The sequence below is a fragment of the Pelmatolapia mariae genome, linkage group LG7 (assembly GCF_036321145.2).
Source record: "Pelmatolapia mariae isolate MD_Pm_ZW linkage group LG7, Pm_UMD_F_2, whole genome shotgun sequence".
In the NCBI taxonomy this organism is placed as follows: Eukaryota; Metazoa; Chordata; class Actinopteri; order Cichliformes; family Cichlidae; genus Pelmatolapia; species Pelmatolapia mariae.
In genome coordinates, this window is record NC_086233.1 from 49,646,894 (window position 1) to 49,661,119 (window position 14,226).

Consider the following 14,226-nt stretch of genomic DNA (forward strand, 5'->3'; position numbering starts at 1 on the left):
CCTGCGTGTCTTGTTAAACGTGTTGGGTATATGTTTCCAGAGCTCTGCTGGATCGTTTGTTTGGCATGTCCGGGTTTACCGCTGGCTAATAAGCCTCACTGTTTTGTAATGTAAAGTGCAGCATGGCTAACAGTTAAAGCTAATACTCAATAAAGGGATACGCAGCTCAGCAAAGGAGACATCTGGCGTCTTTTAACTAAAGGGTAAGCTTTGATATATATTTCTAGCTGATATCAATGCGTAATTTTAGTTAACTTGAGTTTTTAACTGCTGTCAAAGATAAATTTTGTTGTCCCTGTTTTCCTAGGATCCCCTAAACGACCAGGAGGGTGTGCATGATGTCTATTGATTTTGACAGTGCTGCTCTTCAAACACAACACGATGAAGAGGAATACGACCAAGAGGACTACGCGAGAGAGCAAGAGGTGCAACACTCAGATCTACAGCTTTTCAGAATTATTCAGATAACATCTGTCTGATAGTTGTGCATCCAGTTGTTGGACTGAGTTCACATTCGGTATGCACCTTGAATTTCTTAGGATATTTACAATAACAATTTGATGGATATTTTTTATTTACTTTGTTATTTAGTGCCCACTTAGCTAACTGAGAAAGCCTATTGTGAAAACACGATTTGTCTTTCGGCTCTTCATCTGATTGTCTTTAAACATATTTAGCCAGCTGACTCTGCTTGTTTCATCGCGCATTGGCTACAGCCATCATAGTTGCTGATATCAGTCAACACAGTAGAAAGCCTGTGCATGTTATTCAACATGCAAGAACGCGACAACATGTCCAGCTAATGCTAAAATTACAAAATGATAAGAAGCCATTATTTATCTCAGCTTACTTTACATTTACTATCACTGTGTACAGTGATTGTATGTTTACCAGATTGCACTACTACTGTTGATCTTACATTTCTCTTTGTGAGTTTGTAGTGCTGTCTGGGGAATCATTGACAAGTGCATTGTTTGAATTTCACAAGCACTGCCTGCTTCACAGTTACTCACTGTTATTACTCACATCTACAATCTGTTGTGCTGTGAGCTTGAGCTATTATTGGCTCAAGGAAAAGGCCTCCTTCCAGGTGTGTCACACTGAAACCAGCTCAGCCCTTTGGCTTCCCCACTTTCTATTTGGGTTACTTGGCTTCAGGAGAGAGAGCGAAGAAGCATTTCCTGATCTTATAGAGCTCAGCATAATGGGCTTTAAATAGTATTAATTAAATAGATTTTCATTTCATTTATTTTTATTTATTCTTTTTTTTCTTTTTTTAGGCTATAACCTACTTATAATACACTAGCTCATTATGGATAATGTCTGCCAGCAGTAACTGGAATGTTTCTGCTCCAGTTAACTTTGCTATATGTTTTGTCTAAACAATGGAGGTCTTTGGGAGGCAAACAAGACAATACCACAGGGAGCCGACAACATGCCAGGCACGTTTTGGATGTTTTACACAGAAGGCCTTCTCTACAGGCAGATTAGGCTGGGGGATATCTCGTGGTTTCACAGCTAAAGTAGAAATGCCTTTTTAAATTTTGTTGACTGTGTAAGTGGGATAATATGGGTCCTTCGGTTGTGGACACAGTGGAGGATCTGAGGAGTATTCAGCGGTCCTTATGGGAAGTAAGTCCAGCTGGCTCTGCTTGTTTCAACACACATGGCTGTTTGTTATGTAACTTTGGTTAGTCTGTTACTGAAGAGTTTGGGTTTTTTGTGTCATTTTATTTGTAAGTGTCAAAATATTAAACAAGGGTACATGAGAATCAGTTTTATTTCAGAGTACATTTACACATATGGGTTCTAAACCAGTGATTAACATAGGAGTAAATTCACCCATTTAGGTCACAAAATACAAATACTGCACAATATGCAAATATTTAAATTGTAGAAGGTTTTTTGCCATGTAAAGATTGGGCTACACTGTGCAGTGCTGTGCAAAATACAGTCAGAGAGTGCAAATACTCAGTGTTTATTTACAGCATATTTGGAGTTTTTGCTTCATAGAAGACTTCCATGATTAATCATTTAATCGAAGTTTATCCTTAAATCTCACATGCAAACACAAAAAGCTTCTGAAAGTGTTTTTAGGTATAGCCTGAGTAATTTTGATTTAGTAAATCTGCACAGCATAATGTAATGATATTTAATGTAACAAGTGTTTCTCAAAACTGCAGCTAAATAATACAAACACACTGCATAAGACTTTTACAGCCTTTTAAGCTGTCAGTGATTGCTTAGCTCTGGTGTTTTTTTTCCTCTATCTTTGTTACTTTATAACTCAGTTGCGAAGCAACCATGGTGACTCACTTCCATGTGCTATTTTCTCTCTTTCTTTTTTTTTTCCTTTCTCGCAGCTGCACAAGCTGCTCACAGACCTGCCTGATGACATGCTTGAGGACAGCATTGACTCTTCCTCCCCAGAGCTGGATTACACTGCCTGCAGTAATAAAAACACTGGCAACAGGTAACACATGTTGCTGCTGATGACACTATTGGTAATGTCACATTTCGAGAACTCTGGGTGTGGTTCAAGACAAGCAGATTTGTTGTCACTGCAACATTAGTTATCATTTGTTGTGCTTTCTCTACTTAGCCCACAGTCCAGCTGGACTCGGCAGTGGTCTGATCATCCAAGGCCAGCCCCTCATACACAGGTAGAGTGTTAGTTTATGTTCAGTAGTAGATTTAGGGGCCTAGAATATTTTTGCCATTTAAAAAAATACAACAACTCATAAATGGTGCATACAAAAAAAGTTCAAAAGGGAAAGAATCACTCTCTGTTATTGTCTCTCTAAAGAACTATGAAGATCACTATGATGAAGGGTTGAACAATGCGTATGCATATAAGGAAGGAGCTGCTCATATTAATGGACATCGGAGTCCCCCTCAAAGTCAACCTTTGCCTCACACCTGGAACCAGGATCATCAGTTCACACAAGCAGATTATACATGCACAAGCATGGGCACAGACAAAATGACAGAGACCAGTGATTTTTCCACTGAGTTTGAGTCTAAACCATACCCTCAGGGTGCTAGTAATCATGTGCAATATAATGGAGAAAGAGGATACATGGACAAGCAAAACCACCAATTTCAAGTGAGTGGACCATTTCATTTCAGAAGCATCCAGAAGGTCGTAGCTGTTATTGTGCTGTTCTTTCCTTTAAGGTTTTAGGTCTTAATGCCCCAGAATCAATTGAATAAATAGTAACATGAAAGGGTTTCTAATATTTTTTTTTTAAAAAAGCAGCATTTTATTCCAAAAGAATCATACATTACTTGTGTGTATGAAATTTCCTCAAATGTCATTTTAAGTTAACATCTTGTTATCTGGCAATTTGTAGTTTGTGCATTTTTAATTTTTTTTATGTTTGTATGTTTTGTTTGTTTGTGTTTTTTAAATACAGCAACATTTTCACTACTATCATACTATGTTTCTATGTTTAAAGTCTGAAGTATGTGACAGAGGTGCAAATCAGTACAAGGTGAGCTACAATCCTCATCATCCTGCCCAGCAGCCAAACATGTTTAAGCCACAGGCTGCTCCGCAAGGTCAGTTTGACCATCTGCAGAGAGATTTCCTTGACTCGACACAACGTAAGTCTTACTTTCATTGACTAAATAATATAACTGAGTACACTGACATGTAAATATAAACTATTTAATGAGATGTGTGCCTGTTTCGGGTCTGCAGATGGAGATTGTCAAGTAGCTTAATCTGTTACAAGGCATTTTTTTCTTCTAGTTGTATGCATAGTCTAGCTGTACTGCAGAAAGGTGTAATTTGTATCGCCAGTGGTTTAAAAAAAAATGACATTGCTTAAATTGAAAATGTCTTCACAAATGACTAAAATTAAACACAAAATTATCTTTCTTTCAGAAAATGCTGACCGGGAGCAGCTTGCCCAACTGCAGATTTTGAACAAAGCTCAACAGAGGCAAATTGAAGACTTGGAGCGAAAACTTGAGGATTCACGGCGTAACATGAGATACCTCGAGCATCAGTTTGTAATCGTCAAAGGTATGTTCAACTTAAAATGAGGGACATCTCACTTTGTTGCAGTACTTGAACAATGATATAATTATGGAGGGTTTGTTTTATTTTTATTTTATTTTTTACAACCATAATAATAATAGTATAGTGTAATAATAGAAATCCACTCAAAACCTTGGGCACTTATGACTTGAGAGGGATTGTCAGTTTATATAACTGAGATTAGTAGAAGGAAATGTAAGTTTGTCTTTAGTTGGTTAAAACATCTGCCCCCTTGTGGCTGTTAGTGATGTAGCACTTCTTGCTAGATGTGCTGATGGTCCTTTTTAAAAAAAATTGTCCATAGATGAAAAGGACGGCCTAGCAGTAAGTTTAAAGGAAGCGAGTCGATTGATTGAAGAAGCCAAGGAAAGAGAGGTCCAAATGCAAAACAAGCTGAAGGCAATGGAGCAGCAAGTACAGATCCTCACTGAGAGAGACCACGAGGTACGTTCTGTGCTGACAAACACTGTTTTCATTCTATTTTCTTAGTTATTTAATGCTAAATTTAAGACGGTAATAATAGTTAACTGTAACTATTGAAGAAACATGCACTTAAGGAATTCAAAAGCTTTGTCAGCTTTATAGATTTAAAAAAAATTTTTAATATGAAATTTTGTATACAAATGTGTCTAAACCAGCTCTGCTTACTGAAACATGATGCATGGCTGAAACCTTTGTATGAGAATGCTTCTTTTTAGTGTATATAGCAAAGGTTTTCTTTTGTTTGCAGAACATGAAGAAACAGAGGGTGGCAGATGCTGCGGTAGACAGCATGAAGCAACAGATGTTGGAGCTTCGCCGTTCTGACACGCTGTCCAGAGCGCGGGAACAGCATGACAGAGACCTTGCCGTCATAAAGGAGCAGCATGAGGCTGCTCTGTTAGCCCTGCAACAGAAGCTGGACTCTACCTCTCAGGCTTTGAATGAACAGGTCTGGAGTTTTATTGACATAGTATTAGAAAATGGAACAAGTTAACCATAAGTCCATTGTTTGTCATCAGACAAATTTTGATTATATTATTATTATTGTTAAGTCAGAGTGTGTTTTTTGTTTTGTGGCTTCCAGCTTGATATTGGTCAGAAGTTACGGGAGCATGTGAAGCTGTTGGAGCGCCAGAGAGAAGAAGAGCAACTGGAGAGAGCCAGAGTGGTGAATGCACTCACTCAGCGTCTGGAAGAGAGTCAACAACAATGTGCCAAGCTGCTGCAGACAAGTGTGTGAATTCCACATGAACATTACTGAGCAGCTGACACCCACATTACCTTATTCTTGCTCACATTTAATTGATCTAATTATCTGTTTTTTATTTTCAGATTCAGTGCAAGAGATGAGTCAAATGCAAATCAAACTACAGCAGGCACTGTCAGCCAAGGCCCTGAGTGAGAACATGAACAAAGTTTTACAGGTTTGTCCTCAGATTTTTCTAAAGCACAACTACTCCTGTGACTTCTGATGAACAAGCTGCACAAATGTTTTGTGTTTTTTTCATTTTCACCCTAAAGGAGGATATGGCTGATCTGAAAGAGCAGATCGCTCTGTATGAATCTGCAGTGAAGCACGGTGTCATTGCGATAGACCTAAGCAGCAACTGGGAGAACCAGCTGTCTGAATCATGTGTGGATTTGGGGTTGAAGAAAACAAACAGGAAAAATGGCACGCTTAATAGGTAACAGTGTGAATACAGACCAGTCATTGTGATCTGTAACTCTTCCCCTCTTGGGCTGAACTCTCCAGAGTAACATTTGGAAACACATTTTTCTGTTGTTTTGTCAGTACTGCTTTGGCTCACCTGTCAGACTCCAAGCTGCCCAAGGATGAGGCTTTAAGGTTGCTACGAGTAGAGATGCAGCGCTGCCTGGGTAGTTTAAAGGGGAAGCGGCAGAAGATCAACCAGCTGCAGGAGGAGCTCCAGCAGTGTCAGCGTCGAGTGAATGAAATGCAGATTGAATTAGATGAAACAAAACTTAACTCTGAGGTGAGCGCTGACTCCTGAAAATTGTTACTTTTCTAAACTTTGGTTAATTTTATAAAAGGACTAAAAGTGGGTGGGATTAGGTGACTGATGCAGACATTTTTGATTTACCCAGATGAAAGAAACCAGCCAGAAGAAACATCAAGACATGACTGGAGACTCTCAAAAAGAGTTGATGAGGTTACAGGAGGACAAAACACACTTGCAGGAACAAGTGGAGGTGGGTTGATGTTTGTTGCCAGACTAACCATGTTCTTAGTTTTTTGGCTAAGTCACAAAAGACTGTTGTCTTCTCCAAACTGCAGCTGCTAGAAAAGAAGAATCAGGAGCTGAAAGAAAACGAGGAAAAACTGAAGTCTGCCAATTCTGAGTTGTGCACCAAAATGAGGGAGATGATCCAGGAGCTCGATCAAGAAAAGCAAGAAGCTGCTGAGAGGTAAAATTGACTCTTTCTCTTCCTCCTCTTTCTTGGGGTACGTGTATTTTCCTGTTATGTGTATTTATAAGTATATGTGCTTCTTTTGCTTAGATCTGAGCGGATTCATCAGCAGTACAGGAATGATGTGGTTAACAGGATCAGAACAGAACTCATGCTGGAACACAATGCTCAGGTAGAGCGGCTGACGACACAGCACCAGCAGCAGCTTCAGCAGTTACAGTAAGTCTCCTGCACCTCATGCTAAAAATATAGTTGTTTTCAGACTTTTGTGGGTATTTTTTTATTTTTTCCACAGAAGCCAGCTCTCTGAAGCTAATGATAAGATGCTGGCGGTACAAGAATGTTACATATCTGTCTGCAAGGAGAAGGACTTGCTTGAAGAAAGCATCCGCAGCAGAGAGAAGGAGGAGAAGTTGATCAGAGAGGAGAGTGGCACAGCTATGCAGAAGCTGAGAAGTGAGCTTGAGGCTCAGCATCAGGCCTCAGTTATGGAGCTCAAAGCTGTCTGGTCCAAAGAGAAAGAGGCTGAGTTCCAGCAAACACTGACTTCTCATTTAGCATCCGCTGAGGCTGCATGGAAGGAGGAGTTGCAAAAGGTATGACTATTAAAAATGTATTCCTATCTCCCTCATTTGATTAATATTGGTTTCATACAAGACTTATTTTCTTCTGTTCTACTTTTTATACAGATGGAGAAGACCTGGGCCCAGAGGTTGGAGGAGGCTACAAGAGAGGAACATCAAGAGGTTGCTGAGACGAGCTGTCAGACGGAGGAGAATGAGGTCAGTCGGACAATTTCTGCTGAAGAGTTGGACTCCAGGCTCAGTGCCCAGAGACAGCAGCTGCAACTGGAATCTGAAAATGTCAGAAGGAAAGCTGTGGAGGAAGCCAGGAAACAAGTTCAGAGAGAGTTGCAGGAGAAACACCTGGATGACATGGCTAAACAAGTCAGTGCATTTCTGTTTTATTATTGTATTTCAAGAGAAATATTAAACATATTTTAATGGTCATCAAATACATGTGCATGTGTTTTGAATGATTAAAGTAGACCTACTTTAATTTAAAAAAACCTCCATGACTGCCAAGTGATTGGGCTGTAACCAAACAAACAAACAAAAACCCCACCAGCAACGCAGTTTGAGGTCTTTGGCTTTGTTTTTGTGCTATGATCACGGTCTGATAGACTGATTTGAACTAGCATCTAATAGTTAAACATTTCACCAGATATCGACGCATAAAAAAAAATCACCAGAGTGTGGAATATGACATTTCAGACCCTTAAAGTCACCTTCATCTATTTTAGGTACAGAGATTTAAACTATCGATTTTAGTGTATATTACTCACAAGACTTGGTTAAGTTATTTTCCACCATTATATAAAAATGTTTATATCATAATGATATTTCTTTTCCTCTTTGACACGATTATTTGGTTCAGTTAATGGACATAAAAATGCGTTTGTGTTTGTTTCAGGTTGAAGGGGCAGTAACCAGAGCCTATAATCGCTGGATTGAAGATCTCACTTCACTGCCAGAATATCAAGCTGCTCTACAAATTGAGAAGGAGAAATGGGAACAACTGCAAGAAAAACACACCCAACAGAAGGTATGAAAGAGTTTTTGTCTTTTATTTGAAAGTGTCACTGCTGTTGTCTGGGTTTATATATTTTTTTAAATGTTTTAGGTGTCCCAAGCCCTGAAGGAGGCGGAAGAGCAGTGGCGCAGGAAGCACAAGAACCAGCAGGAGGAGAACGGCTCTGGGCCACAAAGGATGGAGGAGCTGCAAGAGGAACTGGCAGCCCTCCAGAGCCAGCTGGAGCAAGTGACCAGAGAGCAAGCTGCCTTATTGAAAGCTGAGCTGGCTGGAGCGAGAGCAGCCTGGAACAGAGACAAACAGCAGGAGATCGCCATCATCCGGGCCCGCAGCGAGCAGGTATATCAAGCCAAGCTGCAAGAGCAGTTCAATAAGCTGGAGCAGGCTGTACTCCAAGCCAGAGAAGATGCTGATCTCCAAAAGAATGAACTGCTCCTACAGATGGAGGCCAAGCTTCAGCAAACTGTGAGTGCTCGTGAGGAGGAGTGGCGATGCCAGCATGCAGAAAAGGAAATGATCCAAGGAAAGCAGATAAGAGATGAACTACAAGCAGAGCTTCAGACTGCACTGGCAGAGGTCCAGGCACAACTTCTCAGGAATACCAAAACGGATCATCAGGGTACTGAAGACACTCGGAGGACCAGCAGGGCTACATCAGAGGCTACAATAACACACATCATCCAAACTTCATGCAGAGACATAGTCCAAAGAGCAGTAGCCCAGGCTAAGAAGGAATGGAAAACAGTGAGTTATATTTCTAAAGAATATATAAATGATAAATGTATAAATTAAGTTGGTGTGCAAAAGGAAAAGATTAGAGTAGACAGAGAGATGAGTAAGAAATGTCATCATTTTTATTACAAGTACTGCTATGAATAAATTGGACAGCACGTAATATTTTTTTTTTACAGATTTGTCTTTTATTTAGAAAGTTTTTCATCTGAAGCTTTTATTTTTGATCCCACAGATGAGTGAAGAGAATTTGAGCCGTGCTTTGAAGGAAACGCAAAAACAGCACGAAAGAGAAATCAAGAAAATGCAAAGTATGCAATGAGCTCCTCTCTAGCAGGACATGAAAATGTTCTGCTTGTATATTAACATGACATACTCTGTTCATTTCATGAAATGGTTGTTATCAATATTATATGGCAAGGTTTTCTCTCTTTTTTTTTTTTTCTTTTCTTTTTTAGCGGTCTTATCCCAGCAAAGGGAGCAGTGTCATTGCAGGAAGGAGTGCAGTGAAAGTGTAAGTAAGCTGCAGAAGAAGAATCAGGAGCTCCAAAGACATTTAGAGAAAACCTGTCGGCAACTCCAGCACAGCGTTAGAGAGCACAAAACTGCCATACAGCATCTCAAAGGTAGTGCATTTAAAAGACCTTATTAAGATTCATTTATAAGATTTTTTTTTTTTATGAGCTGGAACTGCATGTGTGCTGATGGGTTCAGTGCTATCTGTTGTAGATGAGCATGAAAGCGTCTTACAGAGGGCAAAGGAGGAACATCTGCAACAGTTAGAGGAAGTGAAGAGAGCAACAGAATCATCAGGGTTTGTGTTTTTTATTTTTGCTTTTAATTTAATGGTACAGTGCAAATTGCTATTGCCTTGCTGCACTTCAGTTATGTCAAAACAAGTTGTTTCATAAATCTAATGCATTTCAGACCTACGTATTCAGTTAGACCTCTCAACAAGTTTCTTCAGTTTGATCTTTTAATTTACAAGTTTAATTTCTTGAGACAAGTCGCTTGAGCAGGACATTTATTTTAAACTTGGAGCATCTAAATTATCTTGACATCATAATCTGTCAAGACAATTAGATTTTAAAAAACCATAAAGAAAATAAGAGATTTCAAAGCTACTTCATGGGACTGTTAAAGGCTTCTTACTGTGGGACTGCTTTAACTGATTTATATTAAGAAAACTAAAAAAAAAGAAAAAAAAAGAAACAAGGACTCTTTTGTATGTTAACACTCTGATAATTTCTGAACTGCATAATTAGACATGACTTCATTAATCCCCCACTGGGGAAATTCACTTGTTACAGCAGCACAAGGGACAGGATAAAAAGGTGAATTAGATAGATATTTTGAAAAGAAAAATACAATACTAAAAAGCCAAAATACTATGCAAAATGCTACACTGTGTCAAAATGTTTATTGTATACAGTAAAATACACAGAGAGTAAAGACAAAATATATATTTAACCAGGATTGTTGACTGTTTTGCTTGCAGAAGTTCTGGTCAGCAGCAAAAGCTTCAGCAAGGCCTGGAGGAGATGAAGCAGCAGTACCTGATGACTGTGGAAAAGATCAGAGGTTGGCGTTAGTGCCGGGGGATTAAATATGCATATCTTGTCGGGGTTTTTTGTTTTTTGTTTTTTTTTTTAAATGTTAAATCATGTGTCCCAAAAGGTTGATTCTGTTCATCTGGATGTTGCGTTTTTAATTAAAACAGTGGTTTTTGGGTTTTGTTTTGTTTTTTTCCTTTCAGGAGACATGCTGCATTACCTCCAGGAAAGTCGAGAGCGTGCAGCCGAGATGATCCGCAGGGAAGTGCAGAGGGAGAGGCAGGACACTGCTAGAAAGATGAGGCGGTATTATCTGACCTGTCTGCAGGAGTTATTGGAAGATGGAGGAAAGACCGCAGGGCAAGAGGCCATATTTATCCTAAACTTGTTTGCTTGGTTCATCATGGCTCCTCTTGTTAATTGTATGGATTTTCCTGTCTTCTGCAGTGCTGAAAAGAAAATAATGAATGCTGCAAGCAAGCTGGCTGCCATGGCCAAAGTGCTGGAGACTCCAATCAAAAGTAAATCAGCAAAGAACCAGAGTTTACAGAGTGAGTGCTAATGTGCTAAACTGTTTTACTGGGATTTTTTTTTTCACCATGCCAGTGTGGTTTGCATCTGTGTTTTGCATTGACAGGTTATTCAATGGCTGTATCCACCACTGGCTGCCCTCCAGGTAGAAACGCAGGTTTCACTAAGAACCTGCCAACCCTCACTGAGCTTCCTGACTTCAGGACAGAGGAGAGATGCCACAGGGAAAAGACTTGTGCTGATTCAGAACAGAAGCCAACCGCAGATGTGAGAACTAAACTTTTGAGCCACTTGGACATTACTGCATCAAGGAGGGAGGAGACCTCTGTGGATGAAGGGATGAAGCCCCAAAATGTTTATACCACCCAGCCGTCGTACAAATCCTCTCATCAGACAGTTTCTCCATCCCCCATGAATTTGGTCAATGTGTCTGTGAAGTGTAAAAGCAGGGAGATGTACATGCAGGGAGGTGACTCGAGGAAAGCCGAAAACCATCTGGATTCACAGCGTCAGAGAAAACCTGTCCTCATCCAGGAGGCTCCTGTCAGGGATGAGAAACAGAATGACTGGAGCATGACTAGTGGTGACTCTGACACAGACTTCCAAGTCCCCAGACTGTCCTACTCAGGGAGGAAAGTGGAACCAGTGAAACCCTTTTCTGTGTCCGCTGCATCAGCCAGCAACATAGGGGAATTCGGCAGTCTCAGCCCTGATGCTTCTGACCTTACTGTTTATAATGAGATTGCTAAGAAGACTCCTGACACAGAGACGTTTGTGCATGCAAAGAGGAGTGTGCACAGAGAGCCTACTCCTGGCTCTGAATGTGAGAAGCTGCAGGAAGGCTGGTCAAGGCCTCTGTTTTCTGAGTTAAAGCAGCGCCAACAGGACAGCGGCTTTGACAGTCCCTTCTACCAACAAAAATAACAAGCGAAGGGCAGACATGAGGTACAGTTTCAGTTAGCTCATCAAATGGTGCCTTACAGTGTCAAGTGTTTACATTATATAAAATTTTGTCCTGAAGGTGCTTGAACTTTGTGTTTGTTGAGTTATTTGTTAGGCAGGGTTTGGCAGCTTTTTTTCTTTGCTTGGTGAGGAAGATGTGAAGGCTGATGATTGTACTTAAGTATGAAGCTACAGCAGCAGCAGGTTAGCTGAGTTCAGCAAAAAGGCTGAAAATTAACTGAAATGTTAGTTTGACTTTAAGTCTTAACAAAATCGGTCTGCTCACATGTTTGAAGCTTACAGAAGAGGATCAGGCATTAGCCATTGAAAAAAAATACATACATACATTTTTATTTTTGGGTGTGTTTCTTTCTTCTTGTTTTTTTTTTTTTTTTTAAATTCTGGGGGGAAAATACTCATGACCCTCTCCAATCTGGCCTTGATCCTCATCTGTATAAACTCACCATTTAACATGTGATCTTTTGTTGAAATATTAGTAATAGTAATGACAAGTTGTGGGCCAGAAAAGCAGACAGGAGGAGACCTTCAGAGATATCAGACAGAAGGATTTCGCAACCTGCTGCTGACTACAGCAGGAAACCTGCTGTTTCATATTTACAAAGTACGTATGGAGGAGGTTCATGATTAACTCTGCAGAAAGTGAATATGTATGTTTAGTATTGAATTATTGCATTGTGTAAACAAATGCAGGCTGCATCTCATATAAGGATTTAAATGGCAAAGTCCAGTGAAGCAATGGACCTTTTTTTTCTGTTTAAAACGTTTTCAAGTCTCCTTTTGTAAGTGACACTTATAGATATAGATATTTAAAGGGACATTTAAATAAGTATTTAAATATGCACAAATAAATGTGTTACTCTAGGCCCTCAAGTCAAAATTCACGAGTTGCAAACAACTCAACACCTGTTTTAATATCTGCCACAGCAAAAATCACATCAAAATATGAGAGCCACCCAAGAGGCCTGTCTGTGCTGTAACTTTAAAACTTTTCTGTATTTCTAGCACTCCAGCAAAATATATTTCAACATTTGCAGATCTGCAAATGTGTTTTTTTTTTTTTTATCCACATTTATTAATCTGCACCCAGAGATCGCGCGCACACAGTATTTGTTACACATTTATAAATCTGAGTATGCACACAGGCTGAAGAACAAACAACCTTTGACACGCATTTGAAAAGAATTGTGCTACAGTATAATCTAGTACACATTGTACATTTATTTAGGTCATAGGCTGTAACTGGCACACAGGAGTTCACTGAATCAGAGATACTCAGTCTACTCAGTCAAATACTGGATCCTTACTGGGTCACATCTCCCCAGTCTGTGGTTAGGTTTTTTAAAACCAGTCAGTTTGTGTTTTTTAGTTGTTGTTTTTTTTTGCTTTTTTTAAAAAAAATGTTTATATATAATGTTTATATTTATAAGATATGCAGAGCATAATTATAAATGTTTCTATAGTGTGTTTGTGTATATTGCTTGAAATCTTCCTTTAATAAATCTTATTTAACTGAAAACTGGGAAGCTAATTTATTATGAAAGCTAAACGTTACAAGCAAACAAGCAGCTGATCTATTATTCCTCTTTATTTATTTGGTAGATATGTGAAAATTAATAAACATGAATCTATTTACATATATTAATATATTAAATGCAGACATTGTCCATGTTTAGACAATGTTTTGTTTTTTGTTTTTCAGATGTATCAGCGAGTGCAGTACTTATAAATTTACATTGATTTTTGCTTTTGTCTATTTGTCTACACCGGCTCACTCCATTCATCCATTCATGTCCAAAACTAGCTGCTTGTTCCCAGGGATTACAGATAAAAACGAACTTTTAGCTGTTTCCGCACACCAGTATCATGCAACTTGATACATGTACATGTTCCACTACCTATTAATAGCAGTCATATGGTAGCAGTGCCCATCTACATGCACTTAAACATGCAGATACAATCAAGAAGTTCAAACTGAGCAGAATGGGGAAGAAAGATGATTTAAATGTCTTTGAATGTGGCGTGGTTGTTGGTACCAGACAGTGCTGATCTGAGTATTTCAGAAACTGCAGATCTACTGGGAATTTCCATCACAACTGTCTTTAGGTCTTGCAGAGAAAGTTCTGAAAAAGAACATATCCAGTCATCAGCAGTTCTCTGGATGAATATGTTTTATTGATACAAGAGGAGAATGACCAAACTGCTTTGAGCTAATAGGAAGGCAACAGAAAGTAAAAAAAACAAAACAAAAACAACTTGTTACCAAGGAAGGCAGAAGAGCAGCTCTGACCACACAAGACACTGGACCTTGAAGCAGCAGAAGATCACACTGTGTGGCACTCCTGTAAACAAAGAACAGAAAGGTGAGGCTATAGTTCACACATAGCAGGTCTGATGGGT

The 14,226-nt window shown here is 39.4% G+C and overlaps 2 protein-coding genes across 4 annotated transcripts in view; both read left to right on the plus strand.

Moving 5' to 3' along the window:
* cep152 (centrosomal protein 152) lies at positions 1 to 13,261 on the plus strand. Of its 3 annotated transcripts, XM_065471343.1 has the most exons (28): positions 1 to 203; positions 308 to 425; positions 2,364 to 2,473; positions 2,603 to 2,663; positions 2,807 to 3,106; positions 3,459 to 3,606; positions 3,890 to 4,030; positions 4,350 to 4,489; positions 4,776 to 4,976; positions 5,112 to 5,259; positions 5,360 to 5,451; positions 5,549 to 5,712; positions 5,820 to 6,021; positions 6,134 to 6,238; positions 6,324 to 6,454; positions 6,548 to 6,676; positions 6,753 to 7,053; positions 7,147 to 7,404; positions 7,931 to 8,062; positions 8,141 to 8,389; positions 8,492 to 8,794; positions 9,018 to 9,093; positions 9,241 to 9,408; positions 9,512 to 9,596; positions 10,281 to 10,363; positions 10,539 to 10,695; positions 10,783 to 10,886; positions 10,973 to 13,261. In XM_065471343.1, exons 2-28 carry the CDS (start codon positions 336 to 338, stop codon positions 11,788 to 11,790), a joined length of 4,896 nt encoding a protein of 1,631 aa, XP_065327415.1. In that variant the 5' UTR covers positions 1 to 203; positions 308 to 335; the 3' UTR covers positions 11,791 to 13,261. The 3 variants fall into 3 exon arrangements, with proteins under 3 accessions (XP_065327415.1, XP_063335544.1, XP_063335545.1); XM_063479474.1 differs by having other exon boundaries at positions 8,141 to 8,794; XM_063479475.1 differs by lacking the exons at positions 1 to 203; positions 308 to 425 and adding an exon at positions 1,383 to 1,632 and having other exon boundaries at positions 8,141 to 8,794.
* The window catches only part of LOC134631805 (long-chain fatty acid transport protein 2-like), a 15,994-nt gene continuing 14,081 nt past the window's right edge, over positions 12,314 to 14,226 (plus strand). The window contains exon 1 of the mRNA XM_063480361.1: positions 12,314 to 12,430. Coding sequence (XP_063336431.1) covers positions 12,314 to 12,430 — 117 coding nt within the window. The remainder of the gene's footprint in view (positions 12,431 to 14,226) is intronic.